At 43.1% G+C, this 24,109-nt stretch overlaps 1 protein-coding gene across 12 annotated transcripts in view; it reads right to left on the bottom strand.

Annotated features, from left to right (window-relative positions):
* TRIP12 (thyroid hormone receptor interactor 12) overlaps positions 1-24,109 on the bottom strand; it is a 152,778-nt gene that overhangs the window by 87,784 nt on the left and 40,885 nt on the right. For 9 of the 12 annotated variants that reach the window (XR_006388621.1, XM_044289055.1, XM_044289054.1 and 6 more), the window contains exons 2-4: positions 13,190-13,336; positions 12,552-12,683; positions 8,889-9,685 (exon numbers count right to left, since the gene is read on the bottom strand). Coding sequence is in view for 11 of the 12 variants with exons in the window: in XM_044289055.1 (XP_044144990.1) it covers positions 8,889-9,685; positions 12,552-12,683; positions 13,190-13,287 (1,027 nt within the window). In the remaining variant the exon portion in view is untranslated. The remainder of the gene's footprint in view (positions 1-8,888; positions 9,686-12,551; positions 12,684-13,189; positions 13,337-24,109) is intronic. The other 3 variants (XM_044289062.1, XM_044289063.1, XM_044289064.1) reach the window with 1 other exon arrangement.

Genomic DNA, 24,109 nt, shown 5'->3' with positions numbered 1-24,109 from the left:
ATGGTTATAAGGGAAAATAGTATCAATCTACCCAGCAACAAACCAGAACTTCTGTGAAGAAGTTCGGGTACCAAACATGCTGATTTTTCTCACGAGAGTGCAAAATGCATTACAAGGTTTTAAAATCGCGCATGTTCCCGCAATGCACCTGCACCTTTTCCCGCAACACCCGTGTGAACTCAGCCTTAGAATTTTAGAAGCATCAAGACCATTTTGAGGGGCTTACATAATAGAAACCATCTATAAATGACCCCATTTTAGAAAATAACAACCCCCCCCCCCCCCCACACACACATTATCGAAAAGTGATGTTGCAAACTTTATTAACCCTTGAGGTATTCCATAAGGATTAAAAGGGAAATTTTTTTTTTGCAGATTTTTATGTTAATCAATTTAAACAGCAAGGGTTAACTGCAAAATAAACCTCAATATGCATTACTCCGATTCTGCAGTTTACAGAAATAACTCACATGTGGTGGTAAACTGCTGTAGGTGCACATGGCAGGACTCAGAAGAGTAGGAGCGCCCATATGGCTTTTGCAGTGCAGATTTTGATGGATTGGTTTACAGATGCCATTGGTTTTTATTTTTTGGACGATTGTTTTATGTGGGGGCTCATTTTTGGGGGATGAAGTGAGGTTTTCATTGGTACCATTTTGCCGTACATATTACTTTGAAAACTCGATATTGATGCATTTTGTAAAGTGAGGTTACAAAAAAAATGACTGTGCCTGAGGGTAGATCATGTAAATACCTTTATAGAGCAAGTTGTTACGGACACAGCAATACCTAATATGTCGTCTTTTTTTTTTTGCAGCAGCAGCAAAAGCATTTTTGAAAAGAATAAAATCCTATTTGTGTTGCCATTTTCTGAGCGAAATATTTTTTGGGCGATTGTTTTAGGTAGGGGCTCTTTTTTGCGGGATGAGATGACCGATTGATACCATTTTGGGGTACACACAGCTTTTTGATCACTTGGTATTACACTTTTTGTGAGGCAATCTTTTTATTTATTTTTTACATTGTTCACCTGATGAGATGTGATATTTTTATAGAGACAGTCACTATGGACACGGAACTTATTTTTTATTATGTAAAACAATTTTTTGTCCCACAATGGGACTTCAACTTTTTGGGGTGTGATCCCCTCTACAATGCATTACAAGAGATGTGTATTGTATCGCATTGGCTGTCAGTGTATTACCAGTAAAATACACTGACAGCCTTCTTGTCTATTAGACCTAGGGGACATTGCGTCTCACAGGCTTCCGTAGAAGGCATCGGGTTGCCTTCAGAGCCATTGGGTCCCAGTCACTGCAGTGCGGGGATCAGATGGGGACAGGGACGGGGGGTATGGTGGAAGCGCCCTCCCTCCACTAACCCTGTACATGCCACTGCCAGCAGCATACAAAGTGTTAAAGCACCTCATTGATGTTTTCACTAATGCCGGTGTATACAGCAAAGGCTCGGCTGTCCGTGACTGTCGGGCCCCTGCTGCTGATTGGGCAGGTGCAGCTCCTGCACTCGCCCGATCAGCACTGCTTAAGTCACATCCCGAAGAGCTGTACATGTACGGTGTTGATCGGGAAGGGGTTAAAAGGAAAATAGAGGAGAACTTTTCAATTCACCTTTTTTGCAGATTTTCCATTTTAATCCGTTTTTTTCCTGTAAGGTATTAAAGGGTTAACAGCTAAACAAAACTCAATATTACACCATTTTGTAGTTTACATAAACACCCCATATGTGGTAATAAATTTTTTTTTTTTGTAAGGGCACCCGGCAGGGCACAGAAGGGAAAGAGCAACATAAGGTATTTGCAAAGCAGATTTCACTGGGATAATTTTAAGTTGCCATGTCACATATGAAGACCTCCGGATGCACCCCCTACAGTAGAAATTCCCCAAAAGTGACCCCATTTTAGAAACTATGGGATAAGATTTTATTGGTACTATTTTGGGGTACATATAATTTTTGAACACTCGATATTACGCTTTTTGTAAAAAGGTAACAAGAAAATGGCTGATCTGGCAGTTATTTTTCATGGCGTTCACCTGACAGGACAGATCACATGTTATTTTTATAGAGTAGGTTGTTACGGATGCAACACTAAATAGATCTACTTTTATTTTTGGTTTCAGATTAACAATTATTATTTTTTCAAAAATGCTTTATTATGTTTTTGTGTCTCAATTTTCTGAAAGCCATATTTATTTTACTGCCAATCGTCTTGTGTAGGGGCTTGTTTTTTTGTGGGAAGAATTGACGTTTTTATTGGTACCATTTTTTGGGTACACATGATTTTTTTTGATCATTAAATGTTACACTTTTTTGGGGCAAGGTGAACAAAAAATGTCATTTTTTTTTTTAAACAGCGTTCACCTGAGGGGTTCACAGGAAAGCTTATTTCTGATAAATGGCCTGGGTAGTTGTGCATCTGATCAGTTTGAGAATAAGCGAGCGATCAATTGTTTATCGGATGACTTGCATATTTTATCAGAATTAAAGCCATACAATTATTGTCAGCACATCTCCCTGTGTAATCAGTGATGTACTGCTGATAATACATAGAACTGAATGAGGGAGGAACTACTGTGGTAGCGATCATTCCTCTCCATTCATTTTGCTCCTATATTATACATACACACAACTAGGCAACTCCAGTGACTATGAATGTACACATTTATGTCTCCATTTATATACACTAGCTAGGACAAACTCCAGCAGTCAAATACAGTATATAAAAGGTAACTGGACAGGTGTAAAACATCTTTACAGATCAGTCTGCCCGCCAATGAAAACCAATGGCTGTCATCTACAGATTCACTTCCAGCCTGCAAGTCCTCCACTGCCTATAAGTAATTAAAGGGGTTGGTTATCTGGCCAGTAAAACACTTTGTTTTATCAGAATGGCATTAAAAAAGTGGTAAGTACCTTGCCATTTCCAGTGCTTCCCATCTCCCAGCTGGTCTCTCTTGACACACAGGAAATGACTGCTCGACCAATCACTGGCTGAAGTGGGTCACTGCTGAGCCAATCACTGGCTATGTATTCAGTGATACCAGGAAGTAGACACACAAGATAGGTGGGGAGCAATGCACTTGTTTCTTTTTTATGCCATTCTGATGACTTTAAAAAAAATTGCCAGCTGGAAAGCAGATACACAACGTCTTCATCCACCTTACTCACCAACAATGTAATACATATGACTGTAAATGAGACAGAAGAAGCCACAAATACAGCAGAAGGAAGCAATTTACCATCTGATCCATGTTGAGCTTTGTTGCTGCAGTCTTTTCCCAGGAATAAGCAGGAGGGAGACGGAGAACGTCTAACATCTAAAGTCTGGAGCCAGTGACAAGAACGGGCGATTATCCAGTTGTACAGGTTATATAGTATGTAATGTAAATCCCACACAAAGATGACAGAATGAGTCACAAACAGCTCAGATCCCCAACATAGTGTTTAGGCTGCACATAGTGCACACACTCATCCTGGGACTATTTAGATTTCACCCCATGGTGCACTATAACAAGCTCACATTCTTCCGCCCTCTGGTTTTACTGGCTCGGCACATGTTCATAACTATTTCATGCCCTTCAGCTGCTGTCATAGCTGTGGCTTCATGGCTCCACCATACACGCCAGCCTTTACAATAACAGAACTTTCTATGGTAAACCTAGTTCCAAGCAATCTAAACTAGACCTTCTAAAATAAAAAAAATACAAATGGAGCACTAGAACGTTCTGACAAGAAAATTGGAGACCCTTGGATTAATGATTACTTCTAACATTACGTTAGTGTCCCGAACCCAATCCACTTCTCACCGCTGCAGCCATGAAAGCCCATATACCACACATGACTGATGCAGCCAATCACTGGTCTCAGATGTATACAGCACAGGACCTCCTGACAAAGCTGAGAGCGAAGCCCACGTCAAAGCGTTTATCTGGCCATTTTTAATCTGATCTCTTCTACATTGGAGATTTATTACTTTATAGCCTGTATCAACTATGGGACGTCCCTTTTTTTTAATGATTATGTAATGGGATATTGGCTTGGCCATATAGATTATGTGTGTTATCTGGCCTCACTGGTGATCCTTTTTCTGGGACATGATACATTCTCTTCAGGGGAAGTTAGACTATTGGCTAGTGATTCAATACAGCAGTAGGCCTCATGCACACGGCCGTAAAAAATACAGACGATGTTCTCGTACATTCCGTATTTTGCGGAATGAAAGAACTGGCCCTTAATAGAACAGTCCTACCCTTGTCTGTAATGCAGACAATAATAGGACATGTTCTATTTTTTTGCAGAACAGATATACAGAGTAACTTCCATATTTTTTTGCGTGGACCCATTGAAATGAATGGTTCCGCATATGGTCCGCAAAAAAATAAAAATGCAACGAACATGGAAAGAAAATAAGTTTGTGTGCATGAGCCCTTAAGGTCATTGTTACTAATTTCTGACGTTGATATCCCCGATATATCTTTTAGGCCTCATACACACTGCCGTTGTTTTGGTCCGCATCCAAGCCTCAGTTTTGGCGGCTCGGATGCAGACCCATTCACTTCAATGGGGCCGCAAAAGATGCGGACAGCACTCCGTGTGCTGTCCGCATCCGTTGTCCGCAAAAAAACATATACTATGTCCTATTCTTGTCTGCGCTTTGCGGACAAGGACAGTTATATTAAAGGCTGTCCGTGCCGTTCCGCAAATTGCGGAACGCACACGGACACCATGCGTGTTTTGAGGATCCGCGATTTTCAGACCGCAAAACAAACCACGGTCGTGTGCACGTAGCCTTACTGTGTATTTTTTTGATTTTGTGTAATAAATTGATGATTTTCTTATATACTTTTGGGCATTTGTTTTTGTTCTTTTTGGGAAAATTTGTGTAGGTTGTATAATGTGCATGCACATGCCCTGTACAATATTAGCTTGAGCATTGTTTGTGTTCTTTGTATACAGCACAAGACCTTTGGCTGCAGTGATCACATGCTGTATACAGGCGCATCACTGCTGTAGTCACGTAAACAAAGCCTGGGAGGGTTGGAACAGTGGTGCTGGAGTTGAGAGGGTTCAGAAGGAGTACAATTATTTTAACACCTTTCCATGGATTTTACCTTTTTTTATATGTCCAATCTGTTTCTGATTGCAGATCTTCTATTCCGTTTCCTGAACAGGATTATGGGGGTGGCCATCTTGCCTGAGCTTTTGTTAACAGCATAAGCTTTACAGCAGCCCCTATGGGCCGTAGACACAAAGGATTGGAGGGGACTGACTTCTATGGGGGAGTTTTCTAGGCTCTGTGAGCTGTGCAGAGGTCAGGAGGGAGTAGATAAACTGTGTAATCCTACTTGTCATATGGAGATGACTGCTAAAAAAGTGATCTGTACAGACCAAGTGGTGGCAGTTATTATTCTTAGTTGCCAGTAGGAAAACTGCAGGATTTTAGTTTCTTTTTTTTTTTATTATTGATAATGATGTGAAAATTTAAACATCACCAAAAATTCTTCAAAAATGCTTAACATAAAAAAACATAAGAGGTCATTTTCTGATGACACATTCCCTTTAAAGTCTGATAACTCCTTTATTAAAATCTTTCTTGTTAGGCTATTCCTTCTCATATTGCAATCGAAAAAGAAAAATACATTATAAATAGCTGTATTTTCTACACGCTCCCTCATTGCAATCCTGTGTCTGCCTCCCTCAACTGTTCTGCCTAAAACACGAAACAATTTAAGCCCCACCCCCTCTGGCAAGCCCCACCCCCAATTAGTGGCAAGCTGAAAATGCAGATCAGATGGAAATTATATCCTACGTTCTCTGCAAAGTCGGTCCAATTCTGTACAAGGCTGTTTTCCTGTGGGCAAAGTGTATTTCCAGATGTATTAGATTTGTTACAGCTAGAATCTTGATAACAAAGCCAAGCCAGAAAGTGACTGATTGGGGGAACGCACCATTGCTGTACACCAGCTTTATAGCATAGAAAAGTTGCAAATATTGGCAAAAGGCCTGTTTTTACTGTTCTACACCATTCTCAACAGCTCTGAAAAGTAGTTGGAAAAATGGGCGCTTTTTTAAATCAGTATGACTATCTCTGCGAGTCCTTAAAAAAAAAAAAAGTCATAGTCCAATGGGAGGGGGGGGGGGGGGGGTTGTGTAGAAACTGGAGTATCATTTCTAGACCAAAGTGATAGGACTACGCATTAATTCATTATTAATAAATGTAGCACATACATGCCAAAGCAGGCATAATAAATGACCATCCCTTATGAGAGAGTGTAGTGCGCCATGTACAGGAAATTAGAGGAAGTGCAAGGTGTATGTTCTCCCAGGGTTTGAGTAGGTTTCCTCACACAAGGTTTGTGCGTCTATGATAGCAAAATTGGAATTGAAGAGAATAGTGCTCGCTGTATTTGTAGTAATGCTCATAGGTTTATTCAAACATTCACAAGAGCATTACTACAAATACAGCAAGTGGTGGTCTATACTCTTCAATACCACATAGGACGGCTTCCCTAGACGCGAGCACCGCACAGCAGACACAGAGCGCCGACTGAATATTACTCCGGGGAATGAGAATGGGACAATTTGAATTTGTTTGTGGTATGTATTGCAAAGAATGAAATCCACTGGAAAAAAAAAAAAAAAAAAAAAAAACACCACACTCCCAGTGTGGACTATTAGTAGCATGTGGATGGGATTTGGTATAATCTCATACACTTCACCTGTGCTGTAATATACTGCAAACTTTCTGCCCACCATTCTGCAAAGGAAAATCCACAGCATATCTATCCCACAAAGATGCCCTAAATGTAATCCAGCCTTCTGCTGATGAGATGACTGCTAATCGTACCCCTTTCTACACAGCACTGACAGGAGGATCAGCCAACAGAGGCTTTAGTGGCCTGTGTGCAATATGGGCGTACTTTTTGTTTTGTTTTTGAGGATAACGATTAACATAGTAGCCTTTATTACCTGGAGGAAAAAACCCTTGAAGCGAGCCCCAACTGTAGGACTCACCTGGATATTTGGCCCTGGACACTATATCTAACTTTGAGTTTTTATATTTGGAATGGACCTTACACTCATAATGCAAATAATTTACAATTCCTGGTTTCCATGCAGTGATGCTGCACAAGTTATTAGGACGTAAATAATGGTGGAACGCATTGAAATGTATTTTTAATACACATGCCACTTTTCAATATTACAAACTTCACAATGACTATTGCAATACCTTGTATGAAGTCTGTGTCCCAAACATTCTCCAACAAGGCAGATAGCCCCTTATAAGTTTATATAGCGAAACCCAAGATTCCTGAATTTAAGGGGTCTTCTACATAGGTTATCTGATCAGTGGAGGCCCGACACCTAGGACCTCTGCCCATCACGCAGCTTACCAAGCACAGTGCCATAGCTTGTATAGCAGCTGTGCTTGGTGTCGCAGCTCATCCCCATTCTCTTTAATGGGGACGAGCTGCAGCTAGGACATGTGACCGATGAATGTAATATCACATGGCCTATGCAAAGGTGCCTTTTTAAACAGTTTATCGTGGGGGGGGTCCTGGCTCTCAGATTCCCACCAGATACTGAGGACTCATACAGAGGATAGGTCATCAGTATAAATGTTTCGGAAGACCCCTTTAAAGGGAACCAGTCACCATGAAAAAGCAATGTAAGCTATAGGCAGCAGGTTATATATAAAAGATTCTGTAAAACTTGTCATTTATTCATTTAAATTCCTGCTCATTCTGGGCTTTGAAGTCCAGGAGGCGGTCCTACTAGTGATTGACAGCTGTATACACGGTCATAGTGGGAAGGCTGTCAGGACACCGATAGGACACACTTTTTTTTTATTACAATGGGAGCCTAAGGCCTGTATTACACCTGCAGAAGGTTGGTCAGAACATTGCTAACAAGCGTTGGTAGGAACGTTCGTAAGCGATGATCTGCCTATGTAAAAGTACCGCGCAAACACTCGTTCATCGGCCAATCACATTTTTTACGCAGGCTAAAAAAAAACAAAAAACAGTTTGTGAGCAAATTATGATTTTGTTTGAGGACGAGTAATGGCGTTAGCCATTGCTCCTCCAGATACTGTGGAGGAGATCGCTGCATGCCATAGCAGTGGTCTCCTCCACTGATGATCATACGCCCTTCCAGACAATGGTAATGCTCATCAGAAGGTGTAATACAGTCCTAATAGTGATGTATCCCACTGAAGCCTATATTGAGGGATATGTTGCAAGATTCTATCAGAGGTGTACATAGAGATACCCTTCATACTAACAATGTAGGCTCTTCACATGATGTGAACATATTGGTATGGAAACATGGTAATTAAGGCCGTGACATTTGTAGACACTACCAATACGGTTATATCTTGCTGCACATCATTTAAGAATATAAAGTCCCAACAAGAACCCTTCAGGCACAAAGACCAAAGCCAAGCAAGTTCTGCCAAAAGTACTCCATCAATAAGATATCTCTTATTACATTCATAAGTTACCTAAACTGAGATTTGGTTTATGCAGCAGAAAGTATGCCTGCAAAACAGCTCATTGAAAATTCTGCCTTGACATGAATAGATGTGTATTTTGAGATGGACAGGGTAGTAGGGACGTGCTGCCGGACAACGCCATTGGAAAAACTTTGGCTGCTCAACAGTGTACCCTAACAACCAGACTGTCAGGCATGTCTAGGCTAATAAGATTAAAACAGTACTAGTATGATGAAGACAGCAGGGAGAAGGGACACTGCTCAGCATCATTCAAGCCATGTCACTCATCACCACTGGCTGTGGTGCTAATCAGATGGTGGAGAACCTCTTCAACCACTTGGCAGTTTGACCTTGCAAGAGAAAATGCACAACTTACTTGCTAGTTTTGCCTGTAATCCTGAGGGTCCAGGTTTAGATGTCTCAGCCTTAGAGGATCCCGGAAGGGAAAGTTTTGTTTTAGGAAGGCTGACTTTTGGGCTGAATCGAGCTGCCCAATCAAACTTTGAAGAGCTGCCGGCTTTGGCCTGTTCTTTTTCTCGGCTGCTCCTTCGAGGGCTTGGACTTGAGGCAGAACGTGATCGTCTAGCCTTGTTCTGATCTTTCCCTTGCTTCACTCGAGCTCCTGGGGGTGCAGCAGAAGAGACAGAGGCAACAGCAGACGAAGAAGAGGAGGAAGTAGAGGCAGAAGATGAGGAATCAGTAATGGTGCTACACCCAGCTTTGGCTGAGGTGGCCGATTTTGAAGCCAGCTTGGTGGGTTTTGGAGGTCTGTCTTCTGCACCAGTCGCTACTACGGCTGCACTGCTGCTCTTCACACAAGAGGAATTATCTGTCCTTTTTCTTTTGTGCAGCGGGGAGGTGCCGGGGGCTCCACCCTTCCTGCCGTATGCTTTGCTTGTTGACGGCAATGATGCAGGTGGAGCTGAATGCTCCTGGTCAATCTGTCTCTTCTTAGGTTTATTATTTGGTCGCCGCGTCCCAGCAGAGGGCTCGACGTGCTGAAGTGCTTTGGGTTTCTTAGCAGAACTAGGGGAGTTGGTCCGGCTATAATCAGGGCTGGCGCTGCGCTTTAACCCACGGGAGGTTTCTTTCTTAGGCCTTTGAATTTCTGAGGTGGTACTTCGCTCTGGATCTTCTGGTTGGGATATTAAAACAGCAGACGAGGTACAGCCCCTGAGGGGAAGAGAGAACAATTTAACAACTGCCAAGACAAATGTATCTGTATTGCCTAGTTTGAAGTGTCAGTGGATCAGAAAACCTATTTCCTGTAATTACGGTGGTGTCACTTTTTTTTTTTTTTAAGTGGAATTTTTTCTGGTGGGATTTCTCAACATTTGTGGTTATATCTATCTTTTTTTTTTTTTTTTTTAATAAATTTACATCATGCTCTGGGTGTGCCATTTTCCCCTCAATTTCTGGCGTTTTGTTCCATACACTATTTTTGGCACTGCTTGAAAAAACTCAAGTGGCAATGTGTGCTGTGTTTAATGGCATTTCTTGTCAACAATTTATTCAGCTATATTGATGAAGTGACATTATAAGGAAGTGCATATTTAGAGGGCCTTCACATGACCGTATCCATTTTGCAGTCCGCAAAAACACGGATACTGGCCTTGTGTGTTCCGCATTTTGCGGATCAGTACATCAATTTTTTTATTTTTATTTTTTTTTTTTAAATGCAGACAAGATGCGGACCGAACATACGGTCATGTGAATATCCCCTTACCTATATATGAAAAAATAAAATAAAGGATACCACTGAAAAACAAGTGCTGAAAAAATTGCCACAAACATGCCTAAAAACGCTTAAAACTCAACACCAGTAAAAGAAATATAAAATATCCCAAAACTGTTTCAAAGGAAAAGTGACTTAGTTGGCCATGGCAACCAATCAGACTGATCCTTTCAAGTTCCAAAACAGCTCTGAACTGTGAAAGGTGGAATGTGATTAGTTGCTACGGCAACTAAGTAAGGTTTCCTCTGCACCAGTTTTGATAAATCTCCCAGTGTGTAAAAGCACCCTTAGGAATAATATTAAAAAAAATAAAAAAATATTGATTGAAGAGTCCAAAAAAAGTGTGTACATGGCCATAAAAAAAACCCAAAAAACAACTGATATTTACTTTGCTTATTACCCCCGCCATTGCTATACCATAGATGCCTGTGCCCCTGCTGTGCTCCACCTCCTTCTCCCGTGTCAACACAGCAGGAAATGACTGGGAATGCCACTCAGCCAATCACTGGTTGCAGCAATGCCCAGCCTCTGCAAGTGATTGGCTGAGTGGCATTCCCAGTCATTTCAGGACAGGAGATGGAAGTGGCTTGGAAAGGCAGAAGCTAGGGATTGTCGAGGAGAGTATAAGCTTGTGATTTTTTTTATTTTAATTTTTAACCATTTTACGGTCATTGGAAGGGAACCGGTCACCAGTTTTATGGTGTCCTAACTAAGGGCAACATAAATAAGTGACTGATTCTCTTAGCAAAATGCTGGGTCACTTTCTTTAATTGACCCAGTCAATCTGCCAACATCTTGTATTGAAAAGCTCCAGCTGATAATGATGAGTCCTGAATATTCATGAGCTCCTGACTCTCCCCGCCCACCTGCTGCTGATTGACAGTTATTTTCCAAAGGAATCAGCAGCAGGTGGGCAGGAGAGTGGCTATAGCTCTGAATTAAATATAAGCCGGACTCAATGACATCATGCAGGACTCGAATAAGCTCATTAGCATGTGGCATCTTTGTGGGTATATTATGAGGTAACCATCTGTCACACCAGTAAGTGAATACATCTAAGGCACTTTTTAGTAGTTAAGGATTGTATATAATTAGTTAGATTATAATCAAATATCCACATGACAGGTTCCCTTTAAAGACAGAATTTTGTGGTTGGTTACTCACATATCAATATGAAGACTAAAAAGTTAATGTCATTTAATTTGTGCAGCACCCAACAAGGGTGTATGTACATGTGGTGTTTTGTCATTCAGCAAAAGCACAACATTTTACCCCAAATTTTTCTGACATGTTTTGGCATCAATTTTACAAATGTAAAAAAAAAAGCTTCTGCTTCCTTCAGTTTCGGAGAGTAACCATGTGAAATCAGCCTGGCCCATGTATCCCAATGAATTTCTTAACTATGACTTTGTAACCTTCACAACCATTGTTATATTCTGCTGTGAGTCACATCTATTCACTCCGTCCCTCTCCACCTCGTGTCCCATGCACGGCACATGCATTATACAGTTCGTGTATTCCGCACATTCATCATGTAGTGCCCAGATAAACCCTATGTTTAGTCTGGTCGCCTTAGGAAATAAGAAAAAGGATAGCGCCTCGTGTAATACGTTAATAGGTGGCCCTGACCCACACGTGACTACAGCAGGGTTGCTCGCCTTTTGGAAAAATGTGCATGTAATTCCCTTTAGGTTAGGTCTGGACTGCGAGCTCGACGTCTAAGTTTCAGTTCCACAACAACTAGTGGAAGGTTCTGCTCCAGAAGTATGACGAAAGAGCACAAGATGACATCTCTATCAGTGGCATCACTTTCCATGATCCTGGAGAGGGACACCTCCAATAGTGATGTCATTTGCAGTCTTTCTCCATACCTTACTGTGGCATGCTTGGCTGCTCTCAGAACTCTGTAGAAATAAATGAAGCATGCTGGGAGTCGTAGTTTCACCACAGCTGGAGTGCCAAGGTTAGCCATCACTGAGTTAGGAGGTCCCATCCTGCTGAATATCAATGGGTTCAGCCAGCTGTAGTACAAACAGTTAAATGTCTGTGACGTTGAAAACATGGATGGAGATGATCAGTGAAGCACACGGCAGAAAATGCTTAGTGTATTATACAGAAAGAATGGAAAAGCAAGAAAGAGAAGCAAGACACTCATTTCTAAAATAAGCAGTAGTCACTCGAATCTCGACAAGAAAAGACCATTCTGAATCCTTTACTACCTAAGTGTATTCCTCTACTAGTATCATTAGCAAGACATTTGACTACCAATGCTAAACAAGTTCATAAAGTAGTTAGTAAAGTTACCTTTTAGAGCTGTATCCCCTGGAATGGCCAGTAGCTGTATTAGACTGCACTTTGGGGGTCTTAGAAAGTGACTTTCTGTTCTCAGGAAGGCTAAGGGTCTTATGTTCTGCCTGCTCTAACTGGGACCTGTTGCTGGAAAACCAAGAGAGAACTGCATCAGAGGATACAGGGAACACAGATCCCTCCTGTTAGGTTTAGTATACAAAATATAGGAACATGACTTGGAGGCAGTCATGGTACAAGAAACTAGGTAGGATTACTGTAATGCAAAAATATATATGTGTTTTTTTTATCACAAAACACGACCATTCCCCTTAACCAACTTGTCCATAATTGAGGTTTCTCCTTTTCTAAAGGGTTAGAAGCTTTAGAATAATTAGAAAGATCAAGACAGATGTTAAAAGGGCCCTTAATTAATTTAAAGAAACGAGGTAAACACGTGAGAAAAGAAAGCGCCAACAGACAAACAAGAGTTAATCTTTGCCAAAAATATATCTGCTTGTACTTTAGCAAGGCAAGCAAACAACCCAAAATGTGTCTAAAAGGCTTCTTCATGTTACATAGGCTGCAGGCACCACTTCAGAAGAGTCCTGTGGTGACCTTGATGCTACAGTTTTACAGCAGTGACATTTCCTCACCTTCCTCCTGCAGCGTCCTCTTGCGGCTGGGCCCCGGCAGTGTTCCTCTGTGAACGTCGCAGTGACCCCCCTGGATTGTTATTAGGCCGGCTGGACATTGGCACCTCTCTCCTGAAGGGACATACCCTTTCTAGATACTACCATTCACTGCAAAAAAATAAAAAAATAAATGTTACAATACTGTCACTGGCAAAGTGTCCCTAGCATGCAATACAGTAAGCCAACTACAATGACACAGCAGCACTGTCCATGCTAACTTCGCTCTGTACTCAGCACCCGCAGATTTTTTTTTTACATCATTGGAGATACACTGTGCCTTGAACTCATTCAATATATTCACTTAAACTAATTTACCAAAAAAGTCTTATGTTGGTCTCAAGTATTTTTTCAAGCATGTTTAAAAAAGGGATTCTCCGGGAATTAAGAAAATGAAAATACAAAAAAAAAGTATAATAAAATATTTTCCCGAATGCCTTTCATTAGTTATAATGGCTCATTTTGTCTAGGGAACAATCATTAGGAAAAATAAAATGGTCGCCGTCCTATTAGTACATACAAAACCTGTCCTAAATCACATAGCAGGACAAGTTAACTTTACAGCACTGAGATAAAGAGATGCCTCGTCGTCCTCTCAGGATTATGAGCCCGAATACAGCTGATAAGATCTTCAGTTGAATTTCCGTAGGATTGGCATCCATGAGGAGACGAAGTACAGAGAGGAGGTGGGGATGTGGGTAATGAGCAGCAGCACTTGTTTGCCGTCTCCATTCCTACAGAGATTCAGCTGAAGATCTTATCAGTTGTCAGGGATTATGATCCTGAATACAAGTAGAAGAGACTGAGGCAGCTATTTAGCTCAGTGTTCTGATGCAACTTGTCCTTCTGTGTGATCAGGATAGGTTTTGTGTGTACTAATAGGACAGTGGCCATTTTATTTCTCCTAATGATTGTTCCCCAGACAAAACGGTCCATTCTAACTAATGAAATGTATTTGGGAATATATTTATAATAAAGTAATATTTAAGTAGTTTCAGGAATTTTATTTTCTTAAAGTGTTTCTACCACCAGATTTGGCCCTATTTAGCTGACTGACACTAGCGATGTGCTAGTGTCAGCAGTCCATAACAGTGTTCTTACTTATCATCTGTCTGCTGCAGTTCACCTTAAAAACGTACTTTTATAGATATGCTAATGAGCCCCTAGGTGCTATGTGGGCGTCATTAGCATCTAGAGGGCTCCGTCCACCAACCATTTCAGCCGCCCATTGCGTCCCTCCAGCCCGCCCCGCTCCTGTTGATTGACGTGAAACTTCTCAGTATCTCGAACCAATTCCCGCGCCTGCGCTTCTGTATTCTCCCTGCGCCGGCTTCCTCTCCGCGCCTGCGCCAACTACGTTACAGTGAGGAAGCCGGCACCAGGAGCGCGGCATTCACTCACTGCGCCGAATACAGAAGCGCACGGCGCAGGCGCGGGAATTGGTACGAGATACTGAGAAGTTTCACGTCAATCAACAGGAGCAGGGCGGGCTGGAGGGACGCAATGGGCGGCTGAAATGGTTAGTGGACGGAGCCCTCTAGGTGCTAATGACGCCCACATAGCACCTAGAGGCTCATTAGCATATCTATAAAAGTACGTTTTTAAAGGTGAACGGCAGCAGACAGATAAGTAAGAACACTTATGGACTGCTGACACTAGCACATCGCTAGTGTCAGTCAGCTAAATAGGACCAAATCTGGTGGTAGAAACCCTTTAAGGCTACTTTCACACTCGCGTTTTGGCTTTCCGTTTCTGAAATCCGTTCAGGGCTCTCACAAGCGGTCCAAATCAGATCAGTTTTGCCCTAATGCATTCAGAATAGAAAAGGATCCGCTCAGAATGCACCAGTTCGCATCAGTTTAGTCTCCATTCCGCTTTGGAGACAGACACCAAAACACTGCTTGCCAAATGGATCCGTCCTGGCACACAATGTAAGTCAATGGGGACGGATCCGTTTTCACTGACACAATATGGCACAATAGAAAACGGATCAGTCCTCCATTGACCTTCAATGGTGTTCAAGATGGATCCGTCTTGGCCATGTTAAAGATAATACAAACGGATCCGTGACGTATTACAAATGTCCTTTACCGTAAAAAAGGTATAATAAATATATATATATATATATAAAAAACACACACACACAGTGGTACTTCTAGTATAATCTTAACAGCTTATAAATCTTAGCTGACCAATGCCTACACTTAGAAATATACTGGAAAAAGCCTCTACACTTGTGTTACTACTCGAAGCAGTGGCACAAACGTGAGATTGTCATGGTCGGGTGAGAAATCAGTCTGTCAAATCAAGTTGCGGGGGGGGGGCTTCTTCAGCAGCGGGGTCAGCCCCTCACAGCTGAAGAACTCTATTTGACGAACGAATCAATGCTTACAAATTGATTCGCTCACCCTGCCATGAAATAGCATTTAACCACTGCAGAAAAAGGACCATCTGCAGCGTCACCTGGTGATAATGGTTGCCAAATTCTCCTTCAGGAGAGGGGATGCACATATCAGAGACTGGTTATCCAGGATTTTAAGTTTGATGGCCTCAGGTTAGGCCCTCACTATTAGGTTTGGTGGGAGATCTGAAAATTGCACTTTTAGGATACGGCCACACATGGTGTAAATTCCAAAAAGGTTGAAAGCAGTGGAAGACTTGTTACTTGATTCCGGTATCAATGCCACGGTAAAACCCAGCTGATTTCAGGCGTTTTTTTTTTTTTTTTTGCAGCAGAGGAGTTCGGCTAAATGCAATGCGGAAAATCCGGAGGACTCTACATATGGCCACACTCTTAGGTTCCATTCAGACATCCGTAGTGCATTGCGGATCCGCAATACAACCGGCTGTCACCCCCCATAGAACTGCCTATTCTTGTCCGCAATTGTGGACAAGAATAGGACATGCTCTATTTTCTTGCGGAGCTGGAAGACCAGCGTCCACATTCCGGAAATGCGGATGCGGATAGCACATAGTGTGCTCTCGGCATCTCTTCCGGCCCCATAGTAAAAGAATTGGTCTGCACCTGTTCCGGATAATTGCGGAACAAATGCGGACCCATTCTATGGACGTCTGAATGGAGCCTTAGTAGTGGTGTGCAGTGTATTGCAGCTTTGCCCTATTTAAATGAATGAGACAACGCTTCAATACCGTGAACCTCTGCTACCAACCAATGTAAACAACGAGGAGGCTATAGCAACCCTCCAAATGTGTCAGCCCCATCAAACAGAAGATCAATTGGGGTGCTGAGAGATGAATTGACACCGATTTAATATTTGATAGTCTATCCCAGTGGTGCTCAAGCTACGGCCTGCGGGCCACAACCGGCCCGCGAAGCTGTGTGATCCGGCCCGCGCTGTGACGGGAGACGGAGCTTGCACCCAGCTAGAGAAGCAGAAGAAGGTACACTCCGGGGCGGCTGCAGTGGCGCAGTACAGAAAGCCTGGAGGAAAATCAGGGAACAAATGTGAGTAGTAAATCATTTCTGTGACTGTAGGGTGTTGTGTGTGTGTGTGGACTCTGCAGGGTGCGTTGTGTGTGGACTCAGCGCGTCTCTCACCGCTGTCGTTCACGTGGGTAGTTGCTTGCAGTGCTGGGCTCCTACTGTGCGGAGGGCTGTACCTTGTGACCAGACTGTACCAGAGGAAGGCCTGACTCTTAATGGCGGGCAGTGTGGTTTCAGGAGGGATGCCTTCCGCTTCTATAATGCAAACGATGGTATCCGTTCAGACGGAACCGTCTGCATTATATTTTACTAAAAAAGTCTAAGTACAATTTGTATTCAGACGGATCCGTCCATACTTAACATTGAAAGTCAACGGGGGGGGGGGGGGGGGATCCGTTTGAAAAATGCACCATATTGTGTCACCTTCGAACGGATCCGCCCCCATTGACTTCCATTATAACTCTGGACGGATCCGTTTGCCTCCGCACGGCCAGGCGGACACCCGAACGCTGCAAGCAGCGTTCGGGTGTCTGCCTGCTGAGCGGAGCAGAGGACAGACTGTGCCAGACTGATGCATTCTGAGCGGATCCGCATCCACTCAGAATGCATTAGGGCTGGACGGATCAGTTCGGGGCCGCTTGTGAGAGCCTTCAAACGGAACTCACAAGCGGAGCCCCGAACGCTCGTGTGAAAGTAGCCTTACAAAGGACACAAAAGTGAAAGCGAGCAATAGACACTGTGGCACAATAATTCTTTCAGGAATAAAGCTCTTCTGGTAGTAGAAATACTGGGGATTTTCCAACCAGACAGAGAGAATTTAATAAACCTTACCCACACACTTTAGGAAAATACCTGCACGTAGACTGACAGGCAGTGCAAATGGTTACACCCACAGCACGTCAGTGCGCTTTGTGGAAACTTGAATACGTATGAGTTTTTTTTAATCCCACATGGACGTACCTTTACCGAGGAAAATCCTTTTAACCACCTAACTGCTTTCCCGGAGTCCAGCTAGGGCTGTGGGAACAGTAGCTAACTGTGCTGCCAAAGCTAGGCTCAGGCAGAAAGTGGAGGAGGAGGGCTACTTTAGACATTGTTATCTCCTAATTGGTAGCAGCTAGAAACATGCAACTGGTCATGTTTAAGTCCAAGCAGCAGAGGAGAAATCACTGTTAGGCCTCTTTCACACTTGCGTTGTCCGGATCCGGCGTGTACTCCACTTGCCGGAATTACACGCCGGATAAGGAAAAATGCAAGTGTACTGAAAGCATTTGAAGACGGATCCGTCTTCAAAATGCTTTCAGTGTTACTATGGTACCCAGGATGCTATTAAAGTCCTGGTTGCCATAGTAGGAGCGGGGGAGCGGTATACTTACAGTCCGTGCGGCTCCCGGGGCGCTCCAGAGTGACGTCAGAGCGCCCCATGCGCATGGATGACGTGCCATGCGATCACGTGATCCATGCGCTTGGGGCGCCCTGACGTCACTCTGGAGCGCCCCGGGAGCCGCATGGACGGTAAGTATGCTGCTCCCCACTACACTTTACCATGGCTGCCAGGACTTTAGCGTCCCGGCAGCCATGGTAACCATTCAGAAAAAGCTAAATGTCGGATCCGGCAATGCGCCGAAACGACGTTTAGCTTAAGGCCGGATCCGGATTAATGCCTTTCAATGGGCATTAATTCTGGATCCGGCCTTGTGGCAAGTCTTCAGGATTTTTGGCCGGAGCAAAAAGCGAAGCATGCTGCGGTATTTTCTCCGGCCAAAAAACGTTCCGTTACTGAAGACATGGATTTCACTCCATTCAGAATGCATTAGGATAAAACTGATCAGGATTCTTCCGGCATAGAGCCCCGACGACGGAACTCTATGCCGGAAGAAAAGAACGCAAGTGTGAAAGAGCCCTTTGAAATCAAGTCTGGGAAAAACCTGCTTTTACTTTCATTCTCTGCATCCCAATTTCAGTGATCTCTTCCCATGTACTGAACATATTGCTGTCATTCTGGTATTGTCCAAAAGCCAGGAATTTCAGCTTTCAAACAAAACCCAAACCTAATATATGAGCAGTTAAAGCAAACCCCCCCCCCCCCCGCAGTATGTGTGTGTGTGTGTGTGTGTGTGTGTGTGTGTGTGTGTGTGTGTGTGTGTGTGTGTGTGTGTATGTATGTATGTATGTATGTATATATATATATATATATATATATATATATATAGATAGATAGATAGAGAGAGCGCAGTTACAGAGCCGAAAGGCTGCAGAAGGAGAGAAAAAAAATGATTTAAATCACTAGTCAGTAAGGCTTGATTTAAATAATAGTTTTCTACATAAAGACTAATTCTTGCTGGTATAACTTATAATATGCAAGTAGATGAATATTTTTAGAATAACAACTTTTCACATTAGTTTGATTAGGTTGATTCTGTATTCATAGGTTTGTAAAAGTTAGGATTAAGGTCTTTTTCTCAACTCTGTTCATGTTATAACATTTTTGCTGTGAAGAGGCATGTGATCTCTGCTGAGTCAAATTCAGTTTTGAGAACTGCAAAAGTAAACTAAGCATTTGTGATAATATCTTGTAGGCAGAGAAACTGCCCAATAATCTTACAAAAACCTCTGGAAGAGCATGACATTGTGAATGGATTAATGGAATTTATTTACCAAAAAAAATTACACATATAGAAACATAGAATGTATCGGCAGTTAAGAACCATTTGGCCCATCTAGTCTGCCCAGTATACTGAATACTATAAATAGCCCCTGGCCCTATCTTATATGAAGGATGGCCTTATGTCTATTAGGGATCGACCGATTATCGGATTTACCGATATTATCGGCCGATATTCAGGATTTTGAACGTTATCGGTATCGGCATTTATTTTGCCGATATTCCGATAACGTCCTGGGAACACAGATCGCGCTGATGACAGCGCTCTCCGTGTTCCCTCAGCAGCAGCACAGGGGAGAAGGAGCAGTGTCTCCTCCCCCTGTGCTGCTGCTGCCGCTCCAGCCAATGGGAGGACAGGGGACAAGAGGAGGGGAGGAGCTATGGCCACTGCGCCACCAATGAAGCTTAATCTCACATTAATTCATATACAGGAGGCGGGAGCTGCAGGATCACATAGCCGGCTCCCGACCTCTATGAGCTGTAGCTGCGATAGTTAACTCCTCAGGTGCCGCGGATCGCAGCTACAGCTCATAGAGGTCGGGAGCCGGCTATGTGATCCTGCAGCCAGCTCCCGCCTCCTGTATATGAATAAATTAGAGATTAAGCTTCATTGGTGGCGCAGTGCGCCCCCCCAAGCCCCCCAGTATCAGACATTGGTGGCGCAGTGCGCCCCCCTCCCCCCCAATATTAGGCATTGGTGGCGCAGTGCGCCTCCCCCCCAAGGCCCCCCCAGTATTAAGCATTGGTGGCGCAGTGCGCCCCCCCCCCCCCCCAGTATTAAGCAGTGGTGCGCCCCCCACCCCAGTCGCAGTGCGCCCCCCACAGGATCCCCTCTCCCCTGCTCCTCCGATCGGAGCCCCAGCAGTGTAATGCTGGGGCTCCGATCGGTTACCATGGCAGCCAGGACGCTATTGAAGCCCTGGCTGCCATGATAAGCTCCATGCTGCTGTGTGCACAAAGCACAGAGCAGCAGGGACAGTGTGAGCTCCTATTCACCCTGATAGATCTCTATCAGGGTGAATAGGACAAGGGTTCTAGTCCCTAAGGGGGCTAAAAGTTAGTTTAAAAAAAAAAAAAAAGTAATAAAAATAAAAACACCAAAATATTAAATATAAATGAAAAAGAAAGATTTACAAAAAAAATAAAAATAAACATTAATTTTCAGCAGATTTGTGGGAATTTTAATTTTTTTCTCAAAAATGAAAATTCCCTGAATATCGGTATAAATTATCGGCCTGAAAGTTCACAAATTATCGGTATCGGCCCTAAAAAATCAATATCGGTCGATCCCTAATGTCTATCCTATGCATGCTTAACCTCTTAGGGACCCATGAGGTCCCAAAAAATAAAATGACATTTACAAAATGATGCCAACATAAAGTAGACATATGGGGAATGTTAATAAATATTTTATGAGGTATCACTTTCTGTTTTAAAAGCAGAGAGATTGAAATTTATAAAATTGCTAATTTTTCAACATTTTTGGTAAATTTGGGATTTTTTCATAAATAAAGTGAAATATATTGACTCAAATTTATGACTGTCATGAAGTACAATGTGTCACGAGAAAATCTCAGAATGGCTTGGATAAGTAAAAGTGTAACAAAGTTATTAGCACATAAAGTGACGCATGTCAGATTAGTAAATTTTGACCTGGACACTGGGGCATCAATGACTCTTGGTCATGAAAGGGTTAAACTGGCATATCAGACTTGGGCCCCATGCACACAACCATAATTTTCTCCCCACACTTTTTGCAGATTGGATTCGGACCCATTTATTTCAAAAGGAGCTGCAAAAAACGCACACATACATCTCGCAAAAAAATAGAACATGTCCTATTCGTGTCCATTTTGCAGACAAGGATAGGCCTTTTGACAATGGGGTACACGGAAACTACATGATGCACACAGCAAGTATCTGTGTTCACAATGTGTTCTTATACGCAGATTTTGGCATGCTTCCTACACTCTTAGCAGTATCCAGAGGTGGATTAGCTTCAATCAATAAGGTAAATCCAAAGGCGGATTCTGCAGCAGTGCAAACTGGAAATCGAGGCAGAGATCTGAAGGTCAGCCGCAGGTTTCTGACGTAGGTTATACAAAATGCACATCACATTTCACATGCCTGGCCTTGACTAAGCAGACGAAATATCACCCACATGCTGCAAAGAAAATTAAAAAATAAGAATAATTCAACACCAGAAGCTGTGGTGAGGATCTGCATATCAATTTATGCTGTGGATTGCCACCAAAAATTTAACCCTTGCAATGCACTGGGTGAAATTTTGTGACAAATCTGCAGTAAGGCTACTTTCACACCAGTGTTGTTGCTGGATCAGTTATGGATCAGCAAAAACGCTTCAGTTAGGATAATACAACCAGCTGCATCCGTTATGAACAGATCTGGTTGTATCATCTCTAAAATAAAGTCAATGGGGTACGGATGCATTTTCTATTGTGTCAGAGAAAACAGATCTGTCCCCATTGACGTAGGCCTCATGCACACAGCCGTTGTGTGGCCATTCCGTGCATTGGGGACCGCAATTTGTGGTCCCCAGGGCACCAGCAACGTCCATGCGGCGGCTGGGATGGATCCAGACTCATTCATTATGTTCTATTTTTTTTGCGGCGCGGAGTCACGGACAGAAACACCACGGAAGCACTCCGTAGTGCTTCTGTACCTTCGTTCCACACTACAGCTCCGGATTGCAGACCCATTAAAGTGAATACGGCCTTAGGCCTCCTGCACATTAACATATTCATTCCATAGCCGTATTGCGGGCCGCATACAGCGGTTCCGCAATACACGGGTCACCAGCCGTGTGCATTCCGCATCACGGATGCAGACCCATTCACTTGAATAGGTCCACAAATCCAGAGATGCAGTGCCGAAGGGGAACCCCATGGTAGCACTATGGAGTGCTTCCATAGTGTTGCGTTCCTTGCTTCCGTTCCGCAAAAAAATAGAACTTATTCTATCTTTTTGCGGAAAGGACGGATCATGGACCCATTCAAGATGAATGGGTCTGGATCTGTCTCAGCCGCCGCACTGATGTTGCCTGTGCAGTGGGGACCGCAAATTGCGGTCCCCAATGCACGGAATGGAACTAATACGTTTGTGTGCAAGAGGCCTTAGAAGCATGGAACTGTGATGTCAACTCGGCCTTATTTTTGACAGGAGCAAAAGTCCTGCATGCAGCCCTTTTTCTCAGTTCAAAGATAACTGTTCTGACAGAAGGGACATGCTGATCACAACTGATCCTCAAAATAAGGGTACTTTCACAATAGCGTTTTTGTTTTCCGTTATTGAGTTCTGTCACAGGAGCTTAATACTGAAAAAAAAAACTGATCAGTTTCACCCTAATGCATTCTGAATGGAGGGCATTCTGTTCAGGATGTCATCAGTTCAGTCCCTCTTACGTTTTTTTTGGCCATAGAAAATACTGTAGCATGCTGCAGTTTTCTCTCAGGCCCAAAAAAAATGAACACTTACCGGGTCCGGCATTAATTTACATTGATGTGTATTAGTGCCGCCATTACGTGTTCTGGCAAAACGGATCCGTCTTTTCGGCCTGCGCAGACCTTTAAAAATGCAAAAAATAAATAAAGTTTATACCGGATCCGTAATTCTGGAGAGACAAATCCGGTATTGCAATGCATTTGTCCGTCTGACAAATGCCATCAGTTTGCATCCGGATTCCAACGAAAGAACTGCCTGCCGGAATCCTCTGCCGCAACTGTGAAAGTACACGAACACACTTTTTTTCCTTCTTCTGATGGCTCACAAGGGAAAGCTAAATGGTGATGGGAAAATGCATTTTTTTTATACAGGTGTTTTCAATTTGGTGGTTTTTTGAGTCTCTGGCTTTTTTTCCCCCTTTATAATAGACACCTGGCTTTGGCTACTAAAAGCGCATTAAAAAAAAAAGCAAGCAAACTAGGGCTAGAAATAGAGCACTCTATCGATTATTTTTTACGATTAATCGAGTACTCTAATAAGAAAAAAATGAAATAGACTATTTTCCTTTCCTAAAAAAACTCATCAGACCCCCTGCCATCAGTCCCTAAGACCCTTTGTTCCCCCCTGCGCGATCAGCCCAAGTGCATCAGTTCCCTCCGTGCTTTCAGATCTCCCCCACCCAAGTGCCAGCAGCTCCGAGAGTCATCTTCCGCACAGACAGGGTCACATGTGCTGTTGTAACCAACGACTGGCCTCGACGATAACATTTCCCTAGCAGCATGTGACTCAGCAGTGATATGACACTTGGGGACATGTCATCGGTGCATGTGACCCCATCTCCACAGAAGTAGACAAGCAGGGACCAGAAGTTCAGTGATAACAGCCTGGGAGCCACGGAGCTAAAATGAAAGGAGGAAGCAAGCATGTATTCTCACTGGATAGAGGAAGAATATGAATATATATATATATATATTTGCGCGGGTGCCATGCGTGATGCAAACGTACATGTGTACATGAGCGTTTTTTTTTTTTTACACATCACTTGTGCGTTGCAAATCACAGCATGTTCTATATTCAGCGATTTTCACGCACCTCTGGGCCCATAGAAGTGAATGGGGCTGCGTGCCAAATCGCATCATATCCACAAGCAGGTGCGGATGCGATGCGTTTTTCACTGATCGTTGCTAAGAGATGCTGTTTGTAAACCTTCAGTTTTTAATCACACGCGTTAAAAACACATTAAACCGCATTGCACCCGCACAAAAACTGAACGCGAAACAAAACTGAACGGACTTGCGAAGTTGGGCATTTT

The sequence above is a fragment of the Bufo gargarizans genome, chromosome 4 (genome assembly GCF_014858855.1).
Source record: "Bufo gargarizans isolate SCDJY-AF-19 chromosome 4, ASM1485885v1, whole genome shotgun sequence".
In the NCBI taxonomy this organism is placed as follows: Eukaryota; Metazoa; Chordata; class Amphibia; order Anura; family Bufonidae; genus Bufo; species Bufo gargarizans.
This window is presented reverse-complemented; position numbering and strand designations above follow the sequence as displayed.